At 33.3% G+C, this 25,809-nt stretch overlaps 2 protein-coding genes and 1 long non-coding RNA gene across 7 annotated transcripts in view; all 3 read right to left on the bottom strand.

The window, feature by feature from the left end:
- Nucleotides 1–237: 237 nt before the first annotated feature.
- On the bottom strand, nucleotides 238–4,841 carry LOC109158786 (disease resistance RPP13-like protein 4). Its single transcript, XM_019306679.1, has 2 exons — nucleotides 4,146–4,841; nucleotides 238–357 (listed from the first exon to the last, which is right to left on the bottom strand). Exons 1-2 carry the CDS (start codon nucleotides 4,839–4,841, stop codon nucleotides 238–240), a joined length of 816 nt encoding a protein of 271 aa, XP_019162224.1.
- Nucleotides 4,842–8,498: 3,657 nt separating this feature from the next.
- LOC109158970 (putative late blight resistance protein homolog R1B-14) overlaps nucleotides 8,499–25,809 on the bottom strand; it is a 30,346-nt gene continuing 13,035 nt past the window's right edge. Inside the window, exons 1-4 of one of the 5 annotated variants that reach the window (XM_019306923.1) lie at nucleotides 13,364–13,476; nucleotides 9,321–11,962; nucleotides 9,095–9,208; nucleotides 8,499–8,829 (exon numbers count right to left, since the gene is read on the bottom strand). In XM_019306923.1, coding sequence (XP_019162468.1) covers nucleotides 9,128–9,208; nucleotides 9,321–11,909 — 2,670 coding nt within the window. In that variant the 5' untranslated portion in view covers nucleotides 11,910–11,962; nucleotides 13,364–13,476 and the 3' untranslated portion in view covers nucleotides 8,499–8,829; nucleotides 9,095–9,127. Of the gene's footprint in view, nucleotides 8,830–9,094; nucleotides 9,209–9,320; nucleotides 11,963–12,457; nucleotides 13,189–13,363; nucleotides 20,305–20,411; nucleotides 23,046–23,480; nucleotides 23,770–25,809 lie in introns of those variants that run through there. The other 4 variants (XM_019306924.1, XM_019306922.1, XM_019306921.1 and 1 more) reach the window with 4 other exon arrangements.
- Nucleotides 15,368–16,829, bottom strand: LOC109158973. The gene is made up of 3 exons (XR_002050478.1): nucleotides 16,257–16,829; nucleotides 16,043–16,136; nucleotides 15,368–15,511 (listed from the first exon to the last, which is right to left on the bottom strand). It is a non-coding gene; the product is annotated as an uncharacterized LOC109158973 (long non-coding RNA).

The raw sequence follows: 25,809 nt of genomic DNA, 5'->3' as shown, positions 1-25,809 counted from the left end.
TTACCCTCAACTCCACCGTATTCATCCACAAGACCGCCAATCCTCCACTATGCCCATCCGAATCCACAGCAAACACACTATCATACCGCAACTGTACACGCACCTCCTCCATCCGGTGCCTATCAACAAACGTCTCAACAAGAAAAAGAACACACGGCCTCTTAGAACGGACCAAGTCCGCTAGTACACGAATCGTCGTTGGGTTGCCAAGCCCCCGACAATTCCATAATAAAAGACTCATAATTCTGGGCGGGTCTGCGCCGCAAGACCCGCCTCCAAGCCATTTTTTGAAACCGTAGCATCACAGTCCATACCCGAAACTGTCTCCGACACCACCTCCTCCACCCGCCTCCGTTTCTGCTCCCCAACCACAAAAATTATGATATTTATCAAATTGTATTTAATATATATATATATATATATATATATATATATATATATATATATATATATATATATATATATAACATTCACACATGTTATGAGGGGTTAAAAAATATTTTAAATTATTTTTTATTATTATGTATTTTTATTTTAAAATATTTTCCAGCAATCCAAACACTCCTTTAGCCTCCCATAAAAAACTGAGAAAGAAAAGTCATTTTCATGCTATATTTATTTGCCTCCATTGAAACTCAAACTCACAAGCTTCCAAATGAAAGTCTAACCCAAATACCATTAGACCACATAGTCTTGGTATTTAAGTTTGTTTTTAATTATTATATAATTTATAAATAGAAACGATATTGTACTAATTAATTTATGATATTTATCAAATTGTATTTTTTAAAAATATAAGATTTTACACATGTTATGAGGGGTTAAAAAATATTTTAAAATTATTTTTTATTAGTAAGTATTTTTTAAAAAAAAATAATTTCCACCAACTCAAACACTCCCTTAGTCTACCAAAAAAAAAAATTGATAAAGAAAAGTCATATCATTAAGGGAATTAAAACTAATTAAAGTAAATGTAATCATGCTATATTTATTTGTAACTATATATTAATTTCATTTTGAAATCATTGGTTCACATATTTGAATTATTATTTTTTCTTTAATTATTATAAACATAAATGATATTGTACTAATTAATTTATGATATTTATCAAATTGTATTTTTTTAAATATAATGTTTTACCCGAAATTTTTTTTTTGTTAGTATGAATTTAAAATTAAAATAGAAAAAAATAAAAAGATGTTAAAATTTAAATATTGTATGGTTAATATAATATCTAATCATGTACATATTTAGATAAATTTATAGAAAAAAAATTTATAAACTTAAATTGATTTATTCCAAATTGTATTTCATATATATTATAATTCTAAAAATATGAATAATAATAATAATAACAAAGAGAATTGTACTTAGAAATCAATAAAAATGTAAATTTTAAATTTTGTATGAATAAATATAAACTCTAATCGGACGCATATCCTTATATGATTGTATAATACATTGTATATACACATAATATTTATTAATATGTATATAGGAAAATTTTATAATATAATTTCATTAATTATAATTTGTATTAATAGATTTATACTTTAAAAAATTATATTTAGAAATTTAAAAAGTGTATGTATGTATATTTAAAAAAATTATAAATATTCATGTTTTGTTAATTTTATAATTTTATTTTTTAATTATATTTCATATTTTATTAATTATAATTTAATGAAATTGTTACAAATATTTCTACAGAATAAATTTTATATTTCTAAATTTTATTAATTATAATTACCAAATATTGTGAAATTTACTATAATAATTTCATTAATTATATTAATTATAACATTTGTTCTCTTTTAATATTTAAATACATTTTCATAAAGTTATCATAATAATTACACAAAATAATGAAAGAAAAATTATGAGAATAATTACCTTTAATAAAAATTAGAAAATTATATTAAAATAATCTATATATTAAGGTAAGTATAATTTATTTTGTGCCAATCATATTATATATTAAGTATAAAAATATATATGTATGTAAATTACCATAATAATTACACCGAAAAAGGTAACAATACATAATTATTAGGCAATAATATTAATTATTAAGGCAAGTATAATTGATTTTGTACTAATAATATTATACATTAATTAATAATAATATTGTACTAAAAACAGGAAGTCTATATAGTACAACTCTTTTCTTAAAAGTTAAAAAGAACAACTCCGGAAGCATTGGGTGGCTGCCAATTGTCAATCACCCTGCTTTTATTTTATTATTTATTTATTTATTTCTAGGAAACCATAAAAAGAAAAAAATATATATATAAAAATCTTGTACCAATAATTTTACTCTAATCATCCAACCATGATATATGACATAGTACAATGTGGGGGAAACGAAATAGATTTGAGATGAGTGCATTTTTTGTATTTAACAAATTGTAGCATGGCATCAGACATCAGTCGTGTACTAAATTAAAAAAGAAAAAGAAAATATCAAGATGGTCACAATAGCAAGCACTCAAAGGATCGGGAGCTACATAATCCTTATTTGTATGGCAAATCATCATTCTTCTTTGCTTCACCACCACTCCAAATACCTACAATCATTATATCAACTCGATCACAATATTAGTGTTTTCACACATCTAATAAGCATGTATGTTCTCTCTTATATTTTTAAGAGTAAATACTAGCCAAGTTCCCTCGAGTATAGTGGTTCCGCTATCTATAGTCCTATACTTTCAAATCGACCATTCGTGATCCTCCGAGTTTCAAAATTGACCTGCGGTGGTCCTTCCGTTAAAATTTTCCGTCTCAGGTCGTGAAATCTAAGGATATAATAGTCTTTTGACATTGTTTATCCAATTATTCGTAGCCCCTGACTCACCACTAGCCTCCCCCGTTGCACTACCAGCCTCCCCCGTCACATCACCAGCCTCCGGCGCCACCCCTGCTACCTTCCTCAAATTCTTCCCCCTTCTACAGACTTTCGATTTGTGGCGATTGCATATAGAGAAGTAAAAGGGAACAAACTCATGCTCTAATCTTTGCCAGAATCCCTAAGTTCCTCTTTCATCCACTACAATTTCAATCCAAACCTTATTAATTAATGGTTTCAAAAATTAATTTCTACCTTAGCCTTGGCTACACTTGGTCTTCTTCGCCTCACCGTAGAAGAATCCAACGTCAACAATTTTCCCACCGGCGCACAAATCTGATAAATAATCTGAGCATCAAACAAATGAAAAGGTAGCTTAGGTAAAAGCATATATCCATATCATAGCTACTGGGAAGTCTCTTAGCGTATTCCAGTCTGGCACCCACCGGACGAATCAGACCAGCTTTCCCTCAATGACCACTTGATTCTTCGTCAAAATCTTCTTGCAATCTAGCGCCGACGTAAATCGAATCAGAATATGCATCGCATCAATCGATCCTATGTCCGCCGAGCCTGAGGGATTTTTCTTTCTTTGAAGTAATCATTTTTTCCTAATTCTTTTACTGATCTTATTTTCCTGTTTTTGATTTGTATGCCTTTTTTCAAGAATTCTTGAATACACCCATATGTGCTATTAATATTTGCTGGTTTGATGTTTAATTAACGTTTCAATTTAAGATTTCTTTTTCTAAATGATTTCAAGTTTATCTTGTAGAGTTGGATTTATTCTCTTTTGTGTGTATGTGTGTGTGAGAGAGAGATTAATATATAAAATTGGGCACTAATAAGTTGGTCGAAAACTGAAGTGAAGATCCTCATGCTCATAGTAGTTCTTATACAAATGTAGGAAGCCAAAGATGAGCTAGAGATCAAGTTTAGATTGGCAGATCAATCATACATAGGGCCTAAACGGATAAACAATGTTAAAAAACATTTTTACCCTTATTTTTCACCGCCTAAACAGTTTAAAGTAACGGAAGGATCATAGTGGGTCAAATTCAAAAGTTAGAGGACCACAGATGGTCAATTTGAAAGTTTAGGACTAAACGTGGTGACACCACCATACTCGGAGGACCTCAGATGGCATTAACTCTATTTTTAATGTAGACTCTTAAAATATATCATTGCGAAGTTGAAGATCTGATTTTACCAGAGAAATTAATTCAATGTCGGTATATGATATACCCATAGTAAAATATTTTATGGGTGAAAGGTATAAAAGATGAATAGACTTACATGAAGCAACCACCAACCGAAAGAAGAGACTTGAAAATAGTTTGGAACTTGGATGTCAAAGTGATACTTAATTTTAGGATCTTCATAAACTGATTTGGCTAATGTAATCTTCCCAAGGCCTCCCACCCCACAGATTGCGATAACTTCTCGTTCTATTGACCACTCATTTGTGAGCATGCCCACTATTGTCTTTGCTTCACCCTCAAATCCAACTATAGGTGTATCCTCAGGGATTAAATCGCTTGGGGAGCTAACACCAACCATGACGTTCTCTTCATTGAAATCATTTGTTGATGAACTGAATAAGTTTGGTTTTAGCATCAGGATCCTTATTTCAACTGACTTAATATCTTTAACTACTTGTTGCATGGTCTGATAAAGCCGTTGACAAGCCTCCTCAACTAAACACTGATCTCCTCCATTAGCATTAGCTGCCAAATAAACTAGCCTTAGTTTAGATCCTATTTGACCTTCTGCTTTAGTAGCTACATCTTGGATCTCAGTTTCCAACTTTTCTTTAGCTTCGGGATCTTCGGTTTTCAGGTTAGATTCCTCCAAAAAAGCTTGCAGAAAGTGGAGCTTTTCCCTCAATGACACAATCGTTTCTGTATCATCAAGAACCAAACATGGTTTGGGTTGCAAAAGCTGCTGCTCCACTAACTCCAAAAGGGAGCTTACAACAACAAAAGCCGCCATTCAACAACTCGATCAACAAAGACTAATCATTCATCATCTGCAATATATGGAATCTGCATAATGGAATGGAATATGCCATCATATATTATTTCATTTTTATTTTTTTTTTGAAAAATATACAATTTCATTTTTAAAATAGCAATTGGAAGAGGACTGCAAAATCCAAGTCATATTTAATCTTTCCAGGCATATATAGTCACCATTAAAATATAGCAAATGCCAACAAATGCCATCAGGCTGTCTTGCACTTAATTTGGTTCAAAGATAATGTACGCAAAGTTTGGCTCGCATGCAAACGTGGGAACTATCAAACCCAGACAGATAAAGATACGCGATAAATCGTAATCGGGTTAGTTCGCAGTTAGAATAAGCATGCACAAAATATATGAGCAGTAAGTAAATAGAGAGAGAGAGATTTATAGTGGTTCAGAGGTGGTGTAATCCTCCTAGTCCACTCTTCTCCTTTCACTTCAAGGAGGAAATTCACTATTCTTCGATCACCCAAATACAATAGTGAATAAGTGCCCAACGACACTTCTCCGAGTGTTTCGCACAAAGCTACACTCCTCCAAGGTTTTTCGCAAGCTCCTCTTGTTACTCTGTCTTCCCGAGTACTTCGCACCAAGCTGTACTCCTACACCACGAGAACTACGCACAAAGCTATGTTCTCACAGGGTTTTCACAAGCTCCCCTTGTTACTCTACCCTTTTCACCGAGTGCTACGCACAAAGCTACACTCCAACTGGGTTTTTCACTCTCTCCAGTTACTCTACCCCTTTTCTACACTCAGTAGAAGATTTACAATGAAATACAAAGATTTCTCTCACTCAGACTTGAATTTAATCGTGTATAGCTCAATATATTGCTTCTTGGCTGATTTTAGTATTGCTTGCTTTTCTCTTGCTAGTAGTTTTTCAGCCATAATTCAAGTCATATTTGTCTTCAAGTCTGCTTGGACAATTTATAGCCAAAGAAAGCTATTTGCCCGTTGATCAACTTTCGATCTCGATCGTCCATTTTGAATTGTAGTTGATCAGATAATATTGTCAACTTGATCTGAAATTTTAGGTAGATGTCATTTCTCCTTTTGTCAGATGATTTGAATATTTTGCCCGTTGCCGTGTCTTGAATTTTGTAGCCTCCAAAATTTGAATAAGTTCGGTGCGGCATGCTTGATTTTCTTCTCCTTCATAAATGCTCTGACATGTCAAGTTGATCAAATAATTTTTCTGCTGATTGTTGCTTGAGTATAAAATAATTTCTCCGCAAATCAGCCTTCTCCGAGCGTCTCCGGTTCCACCGTAAAAACTTGATGTTCAGATGAAAATATATCAGATATTTTCTCCTTCATGATCCCTGTAAAATAATATACTGGAACATCTATAAAAACTTCATAGTTGTTCATGGTGAGATGCTCTATTTCGAATTTCAGCTTGGTCCACCATACTTGGTGTGTTTCTCCATATGGTGCATGGCTTTTGTGAGACTTGTGCATTTTCCTTAGTCTCCAATACACTCAAGCTAGTCTCTCATACGGTTTGGTATACTTTGAGCTACACTCAAGCCTCCACCATACTTGGTGTGTTTCTCCATATGGTGCATGGCTTTTGTGAGACTTGTGCATTTTCCTTAGTCTCCAATACACTCAAGCTAGTCTCTCATACGGTTTGGTATACTTTGAGCTAGACTCAAGCTAGTCTCTCATACGGTTTGGTATACTTTGAGCTAGACTCAAGCTAGTCTCTCATACGGTTTGGTATACTTTGAGCTAGTCTCCCATACTGTCCAATATACTTGACCTTGAGCTAGTCTCCCATACTGTCCAATATACTTGACCTTGAGCTAGTCTCCCATACGGTTATACGGTCCAAGCTAGTCTCCCATACGGTTATACGGTCCAAGCTAGTCTCCCAAGCAATTGACCTTGAGCTAGTGTCCCATACGGTTATACTGTCCAAGCTAGTCTCCTAAGCAAGTTAAAAATGCTTCACTTGAGATTCAAACTTTGGATCTTTTAATGTAGCTCACACGCATTTCTTCCAACTCCTATAGCATGGTTCTTGGTGACTTCACTGCAGCATAATTATGTTAAGCTATAATCCTGCTTAACATCTAAAATCAAATTATGATTTTCCAGACTTGTACATGGGTTGCATGATATGGGTGCACCATACTCCGTAGACCAAGACTGACCAGCTAGTCTCCCATACGGTTATACGGTCCAAGCTAGTCTCCCAAGCAATTGACCTTGAGCTAGTGTCCCATACGGTTATACTGTCCAAGCTAGTCTCCTAAGCAAGTTAAAAATGCTTCACTTGAGATTCAAACTTTGGATCTTTTAATGTAGCTCACACGCATTTCTTCCAACTCCTCTAGCATGGTTCTTGGTGACTTCACTGCAGCATAATTATGTTAAGCTATAATCCTGCTTAACATCTAAAATCAAATTATGATTTTCCAGACTTGTACATGGGTTGCATGATATGGGTGCACCATACTCCGTAGACCAAGACTGACTCAAATAGAATAAAAATGGGGACTACTTGATTTTTCAAAAATACATTCGGCTCATCAAAATTTACAATATATTCCTAACAAATGCATTATTATTTATTTGGCTGGCTATGATGATGCTTCCACCTTTGTCTAAACAAATGGTATGGTGTTGCTATGTTGCTCATGTGCTATTATAACACATTTGAGCAATTTGCCCCTATCATTACTTGAAATGAAAAATTGCAATCTGAGCATTAGCCTAATGCCCCTACAACATAATATTGTTACTTAGTTAGCTGTTTATTACTTAATATGTTTCCTAATATTGTTTTAAGTTTTGATATTAACAGGAAGAAGTGTAGAAATGTTGATTGCTGTCAGCAGATTTTCTATAAAGATGTTGATTGGAATGATTGCTAAAGTTTAAGTGATTAACTTCGAATTTTGCAATTTTTTTTTTTTATTTTGAGAAGTTAAGCACTTAAACTTAGATAAATTTTGTTCACTTTTGCAATTTTTGTTGTAAAATTAAATTATTATATGTTTGATGTTTCTGTTATTTAGCTCTAAAAATTATTAAGTTGCTGCATGTTTTATTTTATTTACTTATTAGTTATTACTTATTTTGTTAATAGAGACTTAGAGTATAACAGTATTTTAAACTAAAGTAATATTTTGTTTCAGTTATTTAATTCTTAATGACTTTTTGAAATCTGAAATCTGATCCGTAAAATCCAAAATCCAATCGGATTGACGGATCGGATTATATATATGATCCGTCAGTATCCGTCCGATGCACAAGGCTACATGAATTGGGCTTCAAAAGATGTGCTCTACTATTTCTAATAGAGAGGTTACAACAACAAAAGCCATTGGACAACTCTAAATTGTTCTTGAAACTCAATTCTGTAATCCATACTACTCTGACTAATGGTAAACATAAGTTGTCATAGTTGATTGATAAATTTGTCTTTAATGAATTAGATTTAATCTAACTTTTTGTCCATTAAGATTTAACTTTTATATCAATCATGCATTATCACATAAGAACATCAAATTTATTTCAAAACAATAATCATTAAGTAAAGTGAACAAGTAAGCTAATATACTCAAATAAACTTATGCAATAATCATTAAGTAAAGTGAACAAGTAAGCTAATATACTCAAATAAACTTATGCGTAGCAGTTATGGTGATGAAGCATGGTTCAAATAACATTCAACTAAAACATACACTTTGGTAGGTTCAATACAAATGTCTTCGAAATATGATTACAAGAATAATCAAAGATGAACAAGAGACAAATTGAACAACAATGTGGAGTGGAGAACATCAACGGCAACATTAGCCGCCCTTCAACCAATCAACCAAACAAAAATAAACTCGACATCAGATAAGCAAATGATGACACACCAAATCCAGCCAGCCGGGATCCAATTTCAATTCTATGCAGACAACAACACCTCATTACTAGAGATCAGAGATCTAATTTCTACATGGAGAAAATTAAAGTAGCCAAAGTGAATAATATTACCAAAATTTTAAGATTATATATAACTATAATATATGACGTAAAATATACATTATTTGCTATCATGATATTTCGTTAATGGCAATACAGTTGAGCATTTAAAGTTTAAATAAAAGCATAATATACTTTGGAAAATCCCAAGTTAATGGGTGTAGCTCCATGGAGATACATTTACACTGACATATACAACGAGAGGTATGGTGTAGATGTTTCATGAAATACATACCTTCATTTTCATAAGCTTTTATCAAACACAAAATTAACAATATCTTTCGTCACTGTCTTCCATCGAACATTCAACACTTTCTTCTTCAAAAATCTCATTATTTGGCAAGTCAATCTAGAAACAAGATTCAAAATGAGAATTGGCAAATGCAACAAATTAATCAGATTTGAAAAACCGGAAGCCAAAACTACTATTTGTATATCACAATAAAGAATTAGAGAAACACCTTAGTTCCAAGATCATCAACAAGGAATGCAGGTTGATCTTCCCTCCTCTGAATCTCATAAATTGACATCTTTTTAATTTCATGTGCAGAATTCACAAGAGAAGAAGAACAACTCTCTAGCACAATTGATTTCAATGTTTCGATGTTGGAAAAATCAATTGGAACTTGTTTTAATTCCCAGCAATATTTCAAGACTAATTTCTCCAAAATAGGAAAATGATTAGCACTTGCATTCCAACGTGTGAAATCTAAACGTGAAATAAGAAGCACCTTTAATTTTTTAAATCCCATCTCTGTTTGTTCCCACTTTGAGCCGCAAAAGGCAAAATCCTTCAATTTGAGAGTCTCCAAGTTGGGCAACTTCCCAACAATGTATATCTCCTTCCATGGCAAATAAGTATAACAAAGTGTCAACTGTTTAAGATTTGGAGGAAAATAAGTAGGAAGATAAAAGCGCTCTACCCTTCCTATTTCAACCTTCAATTTCTCAAGTAGATGTAAATGAACAAGGCCCTCAAGACAACCATGCACCAACTCACCTTCAATGTAAATCCCTAGCTCCTTCAATTGTGGAACCATTTTAAAATTTTTATTTTGGTCTGACCTAGCAACTTTCAACCAATAAAGAGTTTGCAAATTTTCTTGAATCAAGCTTGGGAAACACTGTGAATATCTTTTTTCAAGATGCAAGTGCCTCAACTGTAACAAATCTAAAATATTACTTGGCAGTTGCAAACGACACCCTCCCATCCATGAAGAAACAACAAGAGTTTGCAAATTCTGAAGCTTGGAGAATCTAAAGTTGTAAAGAGAACCTATGGTGCTTAAAGCCAAGTATCTCAAATGAATTAAATCCACTATTCCACTAGGTATGCCATGAGAGTATTTAAGTAAAGATAAATCTAATACTCTTAGCAGTTTCAAACATGGGTACACCAATCTGAATCTTGAAGGATAGAAATCTCTTCCAAAGTATAGAATAGAATGGATTTCATCGGAAGTGTGATTCTCATAATATGCTTGAGTGATCGGCCAATAACTTGATTGACAGCTTATCCAACGACAAACTTGTAGAGCATGTTTTTCATTGAGAAGAGACATAATGTTCTTCTTTGTAGCTTCTCTCACACACACCTCATGCACTCTATCATGAATTTTACATCTCTTAATCTTGCCATCAACACTTCGCTTGTCAATTTGAACTAGATTTCTATTAATGAGATCATACAAGTAACTTTTTGCCACTTCTTCCAAACTCTTATTTCTTTCTGGCATTAGAAACCCCTCTGCAACCCATAAGTTAATTAGTTTCTCAACAGGAATACTGCTATCTTCAGGGAAAACTCCAAAATAAAGAAAGCAAGCTTTTAGATGATTTGGCAAGTAATTGTAACACAAAGATGTAATCACTTCCAAATTGCTTTTGTCATAACTTATTCGTGATGTACGCAAAGTTTCATAAACATCTTTCCATATTTCTAATGACTTGTTGGTAGCTAGAATTCCAGCACACAATACAACTGCCAGGGGTAATCCATAGCAATTAAAACAAATACTTGTTCCAAGTTCCTTAAATTCTGTGGAGGGACACACCTTTCTTTCAATTATTTCCCAAGATTCATCAATTGTTAGGAACTTCAAATCAAAAATTATTTCCCAAGATAAGTATGTACACATCTCTCTGAATCGAGAAGTTATTAGAATCCGACTTCCATTGAAATTATTTGGAAAACATAATTGGATGACATCCTGTGCTTCAATAGTCCACCACACATCATCTAAGACAATTAAATACCTCTTACCCACCAAACTGTTGCGTAATTGCTTGGCTAGCTCATCGTCACCTTTGTTGGAGATTTCGCTAGTGACCGGCAAAATACATTCCAAAAGATGAATAAGCATCTCTTTTACATTATGTTCTTTCGACACAACAGTCCATGCTCGAATGTCAAAGTGATACTTAATTTTAGGATCTTCATAAACTAATTTGGCTAATGTAGTCTTCCCAAGGCCTCCGATCCCACAGATTGCGATAACTTCTCGTTTCATTGACCACTCTTTTGTGAGCATGCCCACTATTTCCTCTGCTTCCCTCTCAAATCCAACTATGGGTGTATCCTCAGGGATTAAATCACTTGGGGAGCTAACACCAACCATGACGTTCTCTTCATTGAAATCATTTGTTGATGAACTGAATAAGTTTGGTTTTAGCATCAGGATCCTTATTTCAACTGACTTAATATCTTTAACTACTTGTTGCATGGTCTGATAAAGCCGTTGACAAGCCTCCTCAACTAAACACTGATCTCCTCCATTAGCATTAGCTGCCAAATAAACTAGCCTTAGTTTAGATCCTATTTGACCTTCTGCTTTAGTAGCTACATCTTGGATCTCAGTTTCCAACTTTTCTTTAGCTTCGGGATCTTCGGTTTTCAGGTTAGATTCCTCCAAAAAAGCTTGCAGAAAGTGGAGCTTTTCCCTCAATGACACAATCGTTTCTGTATCATCAAGAACCAAACATGGTTTGGGTTGCAAAAGCTGCTGCTCCACTAACTCCAAAAGGGAGCTTACAACAACAAAAGCCGCCATTCAACAACTCGATCAACAAAGACTAATCATTCATCATCTGCAATATATGGAATCTGCATAATGGAATGGAATATGCCATCATATATTATTTCATTTTTATTTTTTTTTTGAAAAATATACAATTTCATTTTTAAAATAGCAATTGGAAGAGGACTGCAAAATCCAAGTCATATTTAATCTTTCCAGGCATATATAGTCACCATTAAAATATAGCAAATGCCAACAAATGCCATCAGGCTGTCTTGCACTTAATTGTATTCAATTAAATATATATGGGATACTATGTACGTAACTTTGGCCCTTATATGGATTTTTAATCTTTTCTTTCAAAGCCAGGAATAAACTACATTATCTTATGCTAAATTTCCAACTACCATATTATGGACTATATACAGAGAATTGAAGTAAACGACACCTATGTGCTTCCCTTTAATCCAGGTAAGCTCCCTATTTTCCACACAAGATAGCATCTTTAATTTATCTTCAGACCTTCAAGAATATAATTTTTCTTCCATCACCATTTTCGTTTCGGATCACAATAGCAGACATTTCACTTGAACACAACATCAAATATTTGTAAGGCACCTAACAACTAACAATAGAAAAGTTTTCTACATGTTTGGAGTTAAAAAAACTATAAACACACACTACAAATAATGTCCAAAGCTCCCCCTAAAAATAAACTGCCCATATAGCATCACGCTATAACTATACTCCCGCTTTTTTGCATTAAAAAAAAAAAAAAAAAAAAGCCAAAGCATGTGTCAAATTAAAATACCCCAATAGATGAACCAGCCCCAAAAATAACTATTTTTTCCCAAATTACCAACTATAAACGGATTTAGCATGCCTTTACCAATAGTCGTTTGCTCCAGACTAGGGTGTCATTTGACCATTGACATTAAAAATTATTGTTTGAAAACTACAATTTAGTTATAATTGATAAGTGTTTTTGTCTTTTGGAAGGAATTATTTCTTCATTTTGTGTTAGTTTAGATCCTATTTGACCCTCTGCTTTAGTAGCTCCATCTTGAATCTCTGTGTCCAATATTTTCTTAGCCTCGGGATCTTTAGTTTTCATCTCAGATCTCTCCACAAAAAAGCTTGCAGAAGGCGGATCGGAGCTAATCCCTCAATGAAACCGTTTCTGTATCATCAAGAACCAAACATATATGGATTGGGCTGCAAAAGTTGCTGCTCCGATCCACTAACTCCAAAAGGGAGCTTACAACAACATAAGCTGCCGTTCAACAACTCGATAGATCTACCGTTTCTGAAACTAACTCAGATCAAAGTAAACGTTTTATTTATTAATTAAAGCCAAGCTATCTATCAAAGTACAACAAATTCAGACAGCAAATTAAAATGGCAATTCAACTGAGTTATATATGCTATGCTTACAAAGTAAATGAATATTATAATGGCGGCCTGGCGGAAATATACAACTAACATACCTTAGCTTGGAGGAAATGATGAAGATTCAAGAGACGGTGTGAGGTACAGCAGGAGTAGGTGCAGTGTTTTCCAGAAATAATCTCTTCTTTTTTTGTATGATTATTTGGTAATAATCATTCCATCTGCGATATATGGAATGGAATATGACATCATAATTTCATTTTAATCTTTTCAGCTGGCGTAGTCACCATCAAAATTTTTAAATATAACAAATATATATTGGAAAATTTTGGCTGGTAAGTTATTCTTATCCATTCAATATTCTTTCACCTTTAAGGGGTGTTTGGTTGGATGAAAAATATTTTTCATGAAAAATGTTTTCTTTAAAAGTGAAATAAAATGTTGGTTTATGTTGTTTAGTTCGATGGAAAATGAATTCCTTAAAGTTGAGGAAAATGATTTTTTTGTAAAGGGGTGAGATTTTGTTTTTCACGAGGATTGGGAAGAAAAATAACATAAAAAAATAACATGAATGTACCGGTATGTACCAGTTTGTCCTTATGAAAGTTATTAGGGGAAACGGCGCTTTTGGCCCCTTAATTGTTTTAGTTTTGGAAATTTAGCCCCTCTCAATTAATTTGAGCAAACTTAACCCTTTAATTGTTCATAATGTAGCACATTTGGTCCCTCATGTTATATAATTAAAATTATTTTTAATAATTTATATAATTTATTCATTCAAAATTAAAAATATTTTTATAATAAATAAATTTAAAAATTTAAAAATTTAAAAATTAAAAAAAAAAAAAAAAAAAAAAAAAAAAAAAAAAAGAAGAAGAAGAACTGCCACCGAAATAGCCACCGGTGGCTGTTTTTTTTTTTTTTTTTTTTTTTTTTTTTTGCGTGCAGGATTTTGAAAAGGAGGTGCCATGGTGGTTGGAATATATTTCAAGTCTTTTGTTTCTCGCTGTTTTTGGAATATTAAGGGTAAACGCCTACATAAATGACCTTGTTAATATGTTTATTTAAAATTGCATTTTTTCCCATTCTATGGAATCATTATTTTGTTATTTGTATACTGCTGCAATCGTCCACCCTCATCATGTAGCTGCTCTGTTCCTTGCCAACTTTGAACAGCAATTAAAAAATTCAAAAATTCAAAAAAAAACAAAAACAAAAACAAAAAAACAAAAAAAGAAGAAGAAGAAGAAGAAGAACAGCCACCGGAGCGGGTGGCTGTTCTTCTTCTTCTTCTTTTTTTAATATTTTTAAATTTATAAATTTATGTATTTATTTATTATAAAAATATTTTTAATTTTGAATGAATAAATTATATAAATTATTAAAAATAATTCTAATTATATAACATGAGGGACCAAATGTGCTACATTTTGAACAATTAAAGGGTTAAGTTTGCTCAAATCAATTGAGAGGGGCTAAATTTCCAAAACTAAAACAATTAAGGGGTCAAAAACGCCGTTTCCCCTTTCTTAATTATATAGGCACTTATTTATTCATTCATCTTTTTAAGAACGGGAGAAGTGTCAAATAGGCCCATGTACTATTGTCAAGTGCTCAATTCTCACCATGAACTAAATTAAAGGCTAATTAACTACACTTACCTACTAAATTTGTTCAATTAGCATTTTTAACAGGTAATTAACTTTTTTTTTACATGTTACCAATTCAATTATTAAAAAAAAAATTCAAAATTATTTAAAAATTATTTAAAAAAAAAAAAAAAAAAGAATACAGCCACCGGCTGTCCTCGTCGGACAGCCGGTGGCTGCCATTTCAAAGACAGCCGTGGCTGCCCGGCGAGGACAGCCGGACAGCCATGACTGTCTAATATGAGGTCCAGATCTGGACCTCAAACGGCCTGGAACGAGGGCGGCGGCCATGACCGTTTGAGGTCCAAATCTATATTCATAATTACAGAACTCTATATTCACAGTAACGTAACAGTATATTCACAATTTTTCATATCACTGAGTTGTTTTGACAACTTAAAAAAAAAAATTATATTGATGTAATCGAAAATTGTCAAACGATGTCGTGTTGAAACCGTGTCCATCTTGCAAGGTGGACACGTACAGTTCCACGGCATAACAATCCGTGAGATGCCATGCCCATTCAACACACAAGCTAAGGCTGAACTGATCAAATCAAATGGAAATTGAAGCAAATATACAACACTTTGATACACTCTGGATTAGAGATTTAGAACCGAGCATGAAGAATCCGCCTGGGAATTGAAGCAACAGGCCTTCCCTGCAACTTTACCTGCAAATCCCAAATTGACAGGTGTTGGTCAATGGAGATAAAACACACATTGACCACACACAGAGAGGTGTTTGGTATAGATGTTCCATTGGATACATACAACATACCTTGACTTTCTTAAGTTTTTAATGAACAAAAGAATTTTTCGTATTTTTGGTCCCTCGAGTATTGTGACACTAATAGGATTGCTCTACGATTTTCGAACCTTGCAAACTTGGTCCACGACTATCATTTTTTTTAGTATAAATGGTCTTTTTGGCTAAATCTCCGTTCACGGCTCAATTCTGCTATAAAGGGGGGAAAAATGTTCCGGTCACAAATGGACGAAAATTGAGCCAGAAGGACCATTTGTGATAATAAAAAAAAATAGTCGTGCACCAAGTTTGCAAGATTCGAAAGTCGTAGAGCAATCATGTTAGTGCCACAATACTCGTGGAACTAAAAGTACGAAAAACTCAAAACAGAAAATTAAAAAAATCATTAGCCATTTTCTTCCCTAGAGCATTCAAAGCTTTCTTCTTCAGAAATCTCTCTATTAGGCAATTCAACCTGACAACATAATTCAAAATGAGAATAAGAAAACACATGAAATTAATCTGTAGAATGAGAAACCAAAACTAGTATTTCAATATCAAAATAAAATTTTAAAAATTTTAAAAATAGACAGACCTTAGTTCCAAGATCATAAACACGAAATGCAGCAGGTTGATCTGCCCTCCTTTGAATCTCATGTGCAGAATTCACGAGAGATGAATAACAACTCTCTAACACAATTGATTTCAATGTTTCAATGCTCGCAAAAGCAATTGGAATTCGTTTTTAATTCCCAGCAATATCTCAAAACTAAATGCTCCAGAATAGGAAAATGATCAGCACTTGCATTCCAATGTGTGAGATCTGAACGTGCAACATGGAACACCTTTAATTTTTTAAATCCCACCTCCATTGGCTCCCACTTTGAGCCACAAAAGGCAAAATCTTTTAGTTTGAGAATCTCCAAGTTTGGCAATTTTCCAATTATGTTTATCTCCTTCCATGAAATATAAGTATAACAAAGTGTCAAACGTTTAAGATTTGGTGAAAAAGAAACAGGAAGATAGAACCGCTCAACCCTTCCAATTTCAAACTTTAATTTCTCAAGTAGATGTAAATGAAGAAGGCTCTCAAAACAATCTTGAACCAATTCACCTGTAAATCCCTAGTTCCGTCAAATTTGGTACCATTCTAAAATTTTTATTTTGATTTGAGCTACCAAAGTTCAACATATAAAGAGTTTGTAGATTTTCTTGAGCCGTGCTCGGGAAACACTGTGAATGTGTTTTCTCAATGTGCAAGTGTCTCAACGGTAACAAATCCAAAATATTACTTGGCAGTTGCAAATGACATCACCCCATCCATGAAGAAAGAATGAGAGTTTCCAAATGTTGAAGTTTAAAGAATCTAAACTTGTAAAGAGAACCTATAGTGCTTAATGCCAAGTATCTCAAATGAATTAAATCCGCTATCCCACTCGGCATGCCATGAGAGTATTTAAGTAAAGATAAATTCAATACTCTTAACAGTTTCAAATATAGATATACTAGCTTGCATCTTGGAAGGTAGAAACCTCTTCCAAAGTATAGAATGGAACGGATTTCATCAGAAGTGTGAATCCCATAACTTGCTCGAGTGATTGGCCAATGATTTGATTGACAACTTATCCAACGACGAGCTTCTTGAGCATGTTTTCCATTGATAAGAAACAAAATGTTCTTCTTTTTAGCTTCTCTCACACACATCTCATGCACCCTATCATGAATTTTACATGTCTTAATCTTTGCATCAACACTTCACTTGTCAATTTGAACTAGATTTCTATTAATGAGATCATACAAGTAACTTTTTGCCACTTCTTCCAAACTCATATTTTTTATTGGCTTTAGAAACCCCTCTGCAATCCACTTCTTCCAATCAAAACAACTCCCAATGGTATTCCTTCACATTGTGCACTAATTTCCCTTCCAAGGCACTCAAATTCATGGGAGGGGAAACATCCTTTTTGCAAAACATTTGTTGAAAATATTTGCCAAGTTTCATTCAAGTCTTGCAACTTCATATGATGAATTTTTCCAAATAAGTTATTACCCACCTCTTGGAATTGAGTAGTCACTAGGATTCGGCTTCCATTGAAATTATCTGGAAAAGATAGTTGGATATCATCCCATACTTTAGGGGTCCATACGTCATCTAAGACAATTAAGTACCTCTTACCCATCAAACTTCTACGCAATTGCTCTACTAGCTCGGCCTCACCTTTGTTGAAGATTTCACTAGTGACGACCGGCAAAATACAATCTAAAAGATAAATTAATGAGCATCTCTTTTAGACTTTTACATTATGTTCTCGAGACACAATAGTCCATGCTTTAATGTGAAAGTGATACCTAATTTCCGCCGCCTCCCATCCCAAGGGTTGCGATAACATCTCGTTATCATTATATCCTTAGGGTTTAAATAATTTGGGGAGCTAACCCCAACCATGATGTTCTCTTGCTTGAGATCATTTGTTGATGAACTAGCAATTGAACCCAAGTTTGTTTTTTGCATCAGGAACCTTACTTCAACAGCCTTGATATCTATGAGCACTTGTTGCAAGGTCTGATAAAGTTTTTGACAAACCTCAAGTAAACAGTCTCCTACATTAGCTGCCATGCCAAATAAACTTGTGTTAGTTTAGATCCTATTTTGCTTTCTGCTTTAGTAGCTAGATCTTGGATCTCAGTGTCCAATATTTCCTTAGCCTTGAGATCATTGGTTTTCATCTCAGGCTCCTCCAGAAAAGCTTGCAGAAAGTGGAGCTTATCCCACAATGACACAATTGTTTCTCTGTCATCAAGAACCAAACATGGATTTGGCTGCAAAAGTTGTTTGTCCACTAACTCCAAAAGAGAGGTTACAACAATATAAGCCATTGAACAGGCCCGAGTGTGATATACTAGTGGTATTGATATGATATGCTTCAGTTCGAGTCCAAGAAGACTCCTAGGATTCAAGGAAAAAGACAGAAGGGGAGATTAGAGTGTAATGTAAATACAGAAGAAATAGAGAGTGATGTTTGAGGTGCCGGGAAAGGGGAAGAAGGAGTGAGACAATGAACAATTCAAATAATACTAACTAAATATATAGGCCCTTTATGGTAAAATAGATAGCCTATCGGTCAATTTTGACTTATTTGACCACTATTCGCTATTTGACTTGGTTAAACAATCAATATGAGTGTTTAATTAATTAGCTTTTTGTAACAACTTATTGCTCCAAAATGCTAAAATTCAAAAAGCTGCTCAAAGTAGCTTTTTCAATTAACTTTTTAAGAAGTCATTTTGTATGTAATCAGCTATCAGCTAACAACTAATTTATGGGGTGTTTGGTAAATAGTAAAATGTTAGCTGTTAGGGGATTGGGTTAGTAGGTTTGACTACTTGATAACATTAGCTGATTGTAGAAAAGTGTTTGGTAAATTAGCTGTTAGCATTACATCTAAAATGACTTTCTCAAAAAACTGGTCGAAAAAGCTACTTTGAGCAGCTTTTTGAATTTTAGCATTAAACTTCTTTGAACAGCTTGTTGAATTTTAGCATTTCGAAGCAATAAGTTGTTACAAAAAGCTAATCAATCAAACACTCATATTGATTGTTTAACCAAGTCAAACAACTAATAGTGGTCAAATAAGCCAAAATTAGATAAGTTAACTATGTTACCAAATAGGACCATTTATCTATTATTTGAAAATCCTTTGTTTTTCTGCTTAATTATGCTTCAATTTCGAATTAGTTGAATCTGTAACATGATGCAATGTGTTTACAGCGGTGATTGCTTTGAAATTCAGATGTGCAACAACTAAAGGTGACACAGTATATGCATAAAAAGCATATTAAAGCGAAGCTATAAAAGCAAACGAATTCAGACAGCAAAACGACAATTAAGTGAGCTATGATATTACTATCAAAGTAAATGAATAGGATCACCAGCAATATCATCATGACCAGGAGAAAATCAGAAAATATACAACATATATACCTGGGCGGAATTGCAGTGCGTGCCAGAGATTGCAGTCTGTAGAATGATGATGATGATGATGATGATGAGAGTTAGCTTAAGGTAATGACATAAATGGTGTGAGCTAGGACTGCCCATCAATAGAATCTGCATAATGGAATAGGACTGCACAACCAAGTCATATTTTTAATCCTTCCAGTCACAGTCACCATTGAAATATAGCAAATGACAATTGCCATTAGGCTGCCTTGCAGTTTTGGTCTTTGACCGTTAATCTTTCTTTCAGAGCACGAAATAAATTGTATTATCATATGCCAACTATCACATGGGCTATAGTGATAAATTTTCAATTTGAATCAAATGGTTGGTTAGTACAAATAAATCAAGCGTTCAATACAAATAACATATGAACAAATCATTTGAGTGTGAACTGAGCACAATGAATCCCTGGGAATTGAAGTCAACATTAGAGCCACCAATTTCTTCTTGGACCCAACCAAACCTAATGAAAGCAATTTCTCAGTCACATTTTATTCATCTTTAGAGCATTCAAAACTTTCTTCTTCAGAGCTTTCAGCACTTTCTTCTTTGGCAATTCAACACTTTCTCCCTCTGCAGTGCTTTCATTATTTGGTAACACAACACTTAATTCTTCAGAGCTGTCATTATTTGGCAATTCAACCTAGAAGGTAATTCAACATGAGAACAATTAAAAAAAAAAAAACTAAAGATTAAACAGAAGACACAAAATTAATATTTCAAAATCATGAATGGGAATAGGAGGAAGACCTTAGTTCCGAGATCGTGAATACAAATTGTACGAGGAGCTACCCTCCATCGAAAGTCGTATGCAGAACACACAAGAGAAGAATAACAGCTTTCTAACACAATTAATTTCAATGTTTCAATTTCTGCAAAAGCAATTGGAACTTTTTCTAAATCCCAGCAATATCTTAGGACTAGGCACGTGAGAACTGGGAAATGATCAGAAATTACAGTCCAGAATCTGAGATTTGAACACGAGATAAGCAGTACATTTAATCTTCGAAAACCCCCCTTCTTTGGTTCCCACTTTGGACCACAAAAAGCAAAATCCTTCAATTTCAATAACTCAAGGTTGGGCAATTTGCTAATTATGTCCATCTTCTCCCAAGGAAGATAGGTATAACGAAGTGTCAACTTTTTTAGGTTTGGTGGAAACCTCTTAGGAAGATAAAAGAGCCCATTTCTTCCCATTTCAAATTTTAACTTCTCAAGTAGATGTAAATAGATGAGCTTCTCAAGACAACTAGGCGCCAATTCACCCTCAATGTAAATCCCTAGTTCCTTCAGGTTTGGAACCATTCTAAAGTTTGGTTTTTGGTCCGAGCTAGCAACTTTTAACCAATAAAGAGTTTGCAGATTTTCTCGAACCAAGTTTGGGAGGTATTGTGAAGATCTCTTTTCAAGGTGCAAGTGCCTTAACTGTGGCAAATCCAAAATATCACACGGCATTTGCAAAGTATATCCTTCCATCCATGAACAGACAATGAGAATTTGCAAATTTTGAAGCTTAAACAATCGAAATTTGTAAAGAGAACCTATAGTCCTTAAAGCTAGGTATCTCAAATGAACCAAATCCTCAATCCCACTAGGGGTGCCATGAGAGTATTTTATTAAAGATAAATCCAATACTCTTAGCAATTTGAAACATAGACCTGCAAACTTGCATTTAGAAAGGTATACATCTTCACTTGTGCGGAGAATAATGGAACGGATTTTGTTGGAAGTTTGGTTCCCATGACTTGCTTGAGTGATTGACCAATGACTTGATCCATAGCTTACCCAACGACTAGATTCTAGATTATGATTTTCATCAATGACGGACAACAGGTTCTCCTTTTTAGCTTCTCTCACACAAATCTCATGCAATTGCTCATGAATCATACATGACTTGCTTTTGACATCAATACTTCGCTTCTCAATTTGAACTAAACTTCTAGTAATAAGATCTTGCAAGTAACTCTCTGCCACTCCTTCCAAACTTTTATTCTTCTCTGGCTTCAGAAATCCCTCTACAATCCATAAGTCTATTAGTTTCTTAATAGGAATGTCACTACCTTCAGGGAGAACTCCAAAATAAAGAAAGCAAGCTTTCAAATGACTGGGCAAGTAGTTGTAGCTCAATGAAAGTATTCTTGAAGTTCTATTATCATCACTTTCTATTCCATCCAAAGCTTTAGCAACTTGTCTCCATATTTTTAATGACCTTTTGGCAGTGGTTAGAAGTCCAGCAATCACAAGAATTGATAGTGGTAATCCACGGCATTGCTGAACAATATGTAACCCAAGTTGCTCAAATTCGGGGGAGAAAAAAATTCTTTCCCCAAGCACCTTCGACCGGAATAATTTCCAGCTACAAACTATAGTTTGCAATTTGATGAAGTGCGGAAGCACACCTGGGCAAATATATGCAGCCACCTTTTCTCGCCGAGTAGTTATCAAGATTCGACTCCCATTAGAATTATCTGGAAAACATCCTTGGATAGCATCCCAAGCGGCGGTGCTCCATATGTTGTCTAAGACAATGAAATACTTCTGACCCATTAAACTTTTGCGTATATGTGCTGCTAACTGAGCATTGTCTTTGTTTGAGATTTCACTCGTGATTGGCAAAATACATCTTAAAAGACCAATGAGCATCTCTTTTACATTATGTTCTTTAGACACAACAACCCATGCTCGAATTTGAAAGTGGTCCTGAATTGTGTAAAGTGTATACAACTTTTTGGCTAAAGTAGTTTTTCCTATACCTCCTACCCCCACAAGTGGGATAACTTCAACTTCTTGTTGACAAAAATACCTTTTCCTTATTGTGTTTATTTCACTGTCGAACCCTACAATAACTTCATCCTCAGAATCTAGAGCATTTTGTGAAGTTCCCACAACCATGATGTTCTCTTCCTTGAAATCATTTGTTGAAGAACCAACAAGTGAGGTGATATTTGTTTTTAGCACCAGGGTCTTTAGTTCAATTGCCTCAACATCTTTTACTACTTGTTGCAAGGTCTGATGAAGTCCTTGACAAGTCTCAACTGCACACTTCCCCCTGTTAGCTGCCAAATAAACTTCTCTCAATTTTGACTCAATTTTACCTTCTGCTTCAGCAACCACATCTCTGATCTCTGCATCCAAAATTTGCTTAGCCTGAGGATCATCTGTTTTTGTCCCAAATTCCTCTAGAAACGCTTGCAAAAAGCGGAGCTTGCCAGACAACAACATGATCATTTCTCTATCATCAATAATCAAACATGAATTGGGCTTCAAAAGCTGTTGCTCTACTATTTCCAATAGAGATGTTACAACAACAAAAGCCATTGGACAACTCTAAACTGTTCTTGAAACTCAAATCAGAGATTTAGTCCCAATTGTTGTATCAAAAAACTGGAACGGGTATAGCAGAGATGGTTAGAACAATTGAACAAGAAATGCTTTGGCCATAGCATAAATGGTGAGAAGTGTTCTCTTTAAATTCAACAGTTGTTAGTCTCAACTAGTAATACAATTTCTAGGTTCTGAAATAATATATCATTCTAACTTCAAAACTAAAATAGTTGCAAAATATTTTATATCTAATCAAAATATCGCTAGCTTTACCAAAACTTTTAATTTGCCTAATTTCCAGTAGAGAGTTTACAACAGCAAAAGCTATTGAACAAATCTGAAGTGTTTCTGAAACTCAGATCAGATATCAGATTTATCGATCTCAAGTTTTAGACATTCGTGTTAATTATGCATAGTCAAGACTGCAAGCAACAAGCTCCGCTAATTCGCTAAACCATCAAATTAATCTTTTGCAATGAATGTAAAAGAACTAACCTTCAGCTCAAACCATGCGTTAGAGCTTCACAGCCCACATCCAAAGTTGAAGCTATTAATCAATCAAAGCCTTCCTAGCTCCTTCTCTTTCTTGAAAATTATTGTCTCACTGTTTCCTCTTTGGTACACTTTATCTGCACCAAACTCTGTTCAAATATGTGTACGAGCGTCGGTTGAGAAAAACAGAGGGTTTACCGAAATGGGTTTCGGTGGAGTGTTGCCGGAAAGGCTGCGACTTGCTAGCAGGGGTGAGTATCTGTAGTTAAAAAACCGACGAAAGACGGATTCATCAACCTTCATAATCGATATAATCAAAATTGACGGTTTTGGATGAGTTAAATATAACCAAATGTTTTTAATAAAATAACTAAATTTATTTTATGTACTAGTATTTGCACCCGTGCGATGCACGGAATAGATTTGTTAAAACTATATAAATTTATATATAATTATTTAAATTAGAGCATCAAATATTATATAGTGCAATTAAAGATATGGTTTAGATCGTTTATATATTTTGATGATATCATTTCTTGAATTTGTGCAAATAATTGCTCAAATTAATAGCTAATGTCTAAATGTACGCATGCGGTGCTATAACTTTAAAGATTTTATTTATCATTGTTTAGTATTTTCATAAATTAGGCAAATGTGCTCGTACTCTAACAGCTCAGATATAGAAATGAATTGCTATCCTTATTCATTTGTATGGAAGATTTTTTTTTTTTTTTTGTCTAGATATATAACAATTTTTTCATTTAAAAAAAAAAACTTAATATCACCGATTATATTTACACATTATTGAAACCTCTTTCTAGACGACATTGGTAGTTGCAACACAATCTTGTTCATCTTCCTCTAGAGCTAACACCTTCAATGCAACAGGACAAGTTACTTGGGTGAAAATATATAATGGTAGAATCTCAATTAGTTATCCGTTTATATTTTCAGTCAATTAGAATATCAAATGCAGTGCTATTTTTACATAATTTTTGTTCCATTTGTAATTGATAATGTAGATATTATTATTGAAATATTTCCGTTCTGTTTTTAATTTACTTTTACTATTTTTTTAAAATATGCATTTACTATTGATAATGTAGAATATTATTATTGAAATATTTCCCTCCAATTTTTAATTTCCATTCCATTTTTAATTAAAATGCAATGATTTGACCATTTTTTTAGTCAATTATGGATCATTTTTTATTTGCAGTCAATTATTAATATTCATTTCCTCTTATAATTTCAGTCAATTAATAATATTAGATTCATTTTCAGTCAATTTTTTTTTTTTATTTTTAGTCAATTAGAATATAAATCCAATGATACTTTTACCTAATATTTTCAGTTTCATTTTTAATTTTCATTGACTATTTATAAATAGTTATGCTGTGAAACCGTGTCCACATTGCAAGGTGGACACAATTCTATTTTCATAATTACTGAACTATATGTTTATAATTATAAAACTATATATTCATAATCTCTGAACTTCATATTCATAATTATTGAACTCTATATTCACAATTACAAAACTCTATGTTCATAATTATTGAACTATATGTTCATAATTATAAAATTATATATTCATAATTTTTGAACTTCATATTAACAATTATTGAATCTCTATATTCATAATTACATAACTATAAGTTCATAATTATGTTCACAACACTATATTCATAATTATAGAACCATATGTTCATAATTTTTGAACTATATATTTATAATTATGAACAATTTTGGAACCGTGTCTACCTTGCAAGGTGGACACGGTTCCACAGCATAATTTTTCAGGTCAATAGTACTCAAAAAAAATAAAAAATAATAATAATAATAATAAAAAGAGCATTTGGACTTCTCAATACTTAGCCACATTGATGGTCAAACAATTGTGTTTGTAAGAGAAGTAATATATAGAGGAGTTCAAAGACTCCTTTTTCCAAACATTTTCAATATGGGATCAAAATGATCCAACATCATTTACAAAGGGATTCCATGGCTCCCTTTTGTCTTCTTCTTATTATTTTTAATTTTAATTTTATTTTGTATATTGTTTTGTTTGTATTATTATTATTATTATTATTATTATTATTATTATTATTATTATTATTATTATTATTATTATTATTATTATTATTATTATTATTATTATTGTTGTTGTTGTTATTATTTGATTATTGAAAATTTGTCAACATTTTAACAAATTCGTCATTTTAACATTTTAACTTTAATCAAAACATCAAAAAAATTATATAATAACTTGGTAATTTTCTCAAAACTGCTAAAAACTAATACAACACATACATTTTGGGTTAATCTTTCG

This window comes from Ipomoea nil, unplaced genomic scaffold, assembly GCF_001879475.1.
Source record: "Ipomoea nil cultivar Tokyo-kokei standard unplaced genomic scaffold, Asagao_1.1 scaffold2826, whole genome shotgun sequence".
Lineage (NCBI taxonomy): Eukaryota > Viridiplantae > Streptophyta > Magnoliopsida > Solanales > Convolvulaceae > Ipomoea > Ipomoea nil.
The sequence above is the reverse complement of the archived record's forward strand: the minus strand, read 5'-3'. Positions and strand labels throughout refer to the sequence as shown.

Bases quoted from the DNA above. Each gene is read 5' to 3' on its own strand.
- LOC109158786 (XM_019306679.1), bottom strand. From the start codon at position 4,841: ATGGCGGCTTTTGTTGTTGTAAGCTCCCTTTTGGAGTTAGTGGAGCAG. The intron at 358-4,145 runs GTAAGTCTATTC...GTTGGGGAGCAG, and splicing joins TCGGTTGGTGGTTGCTTCAT to AAACGGAGGCGGGTGGAGGA.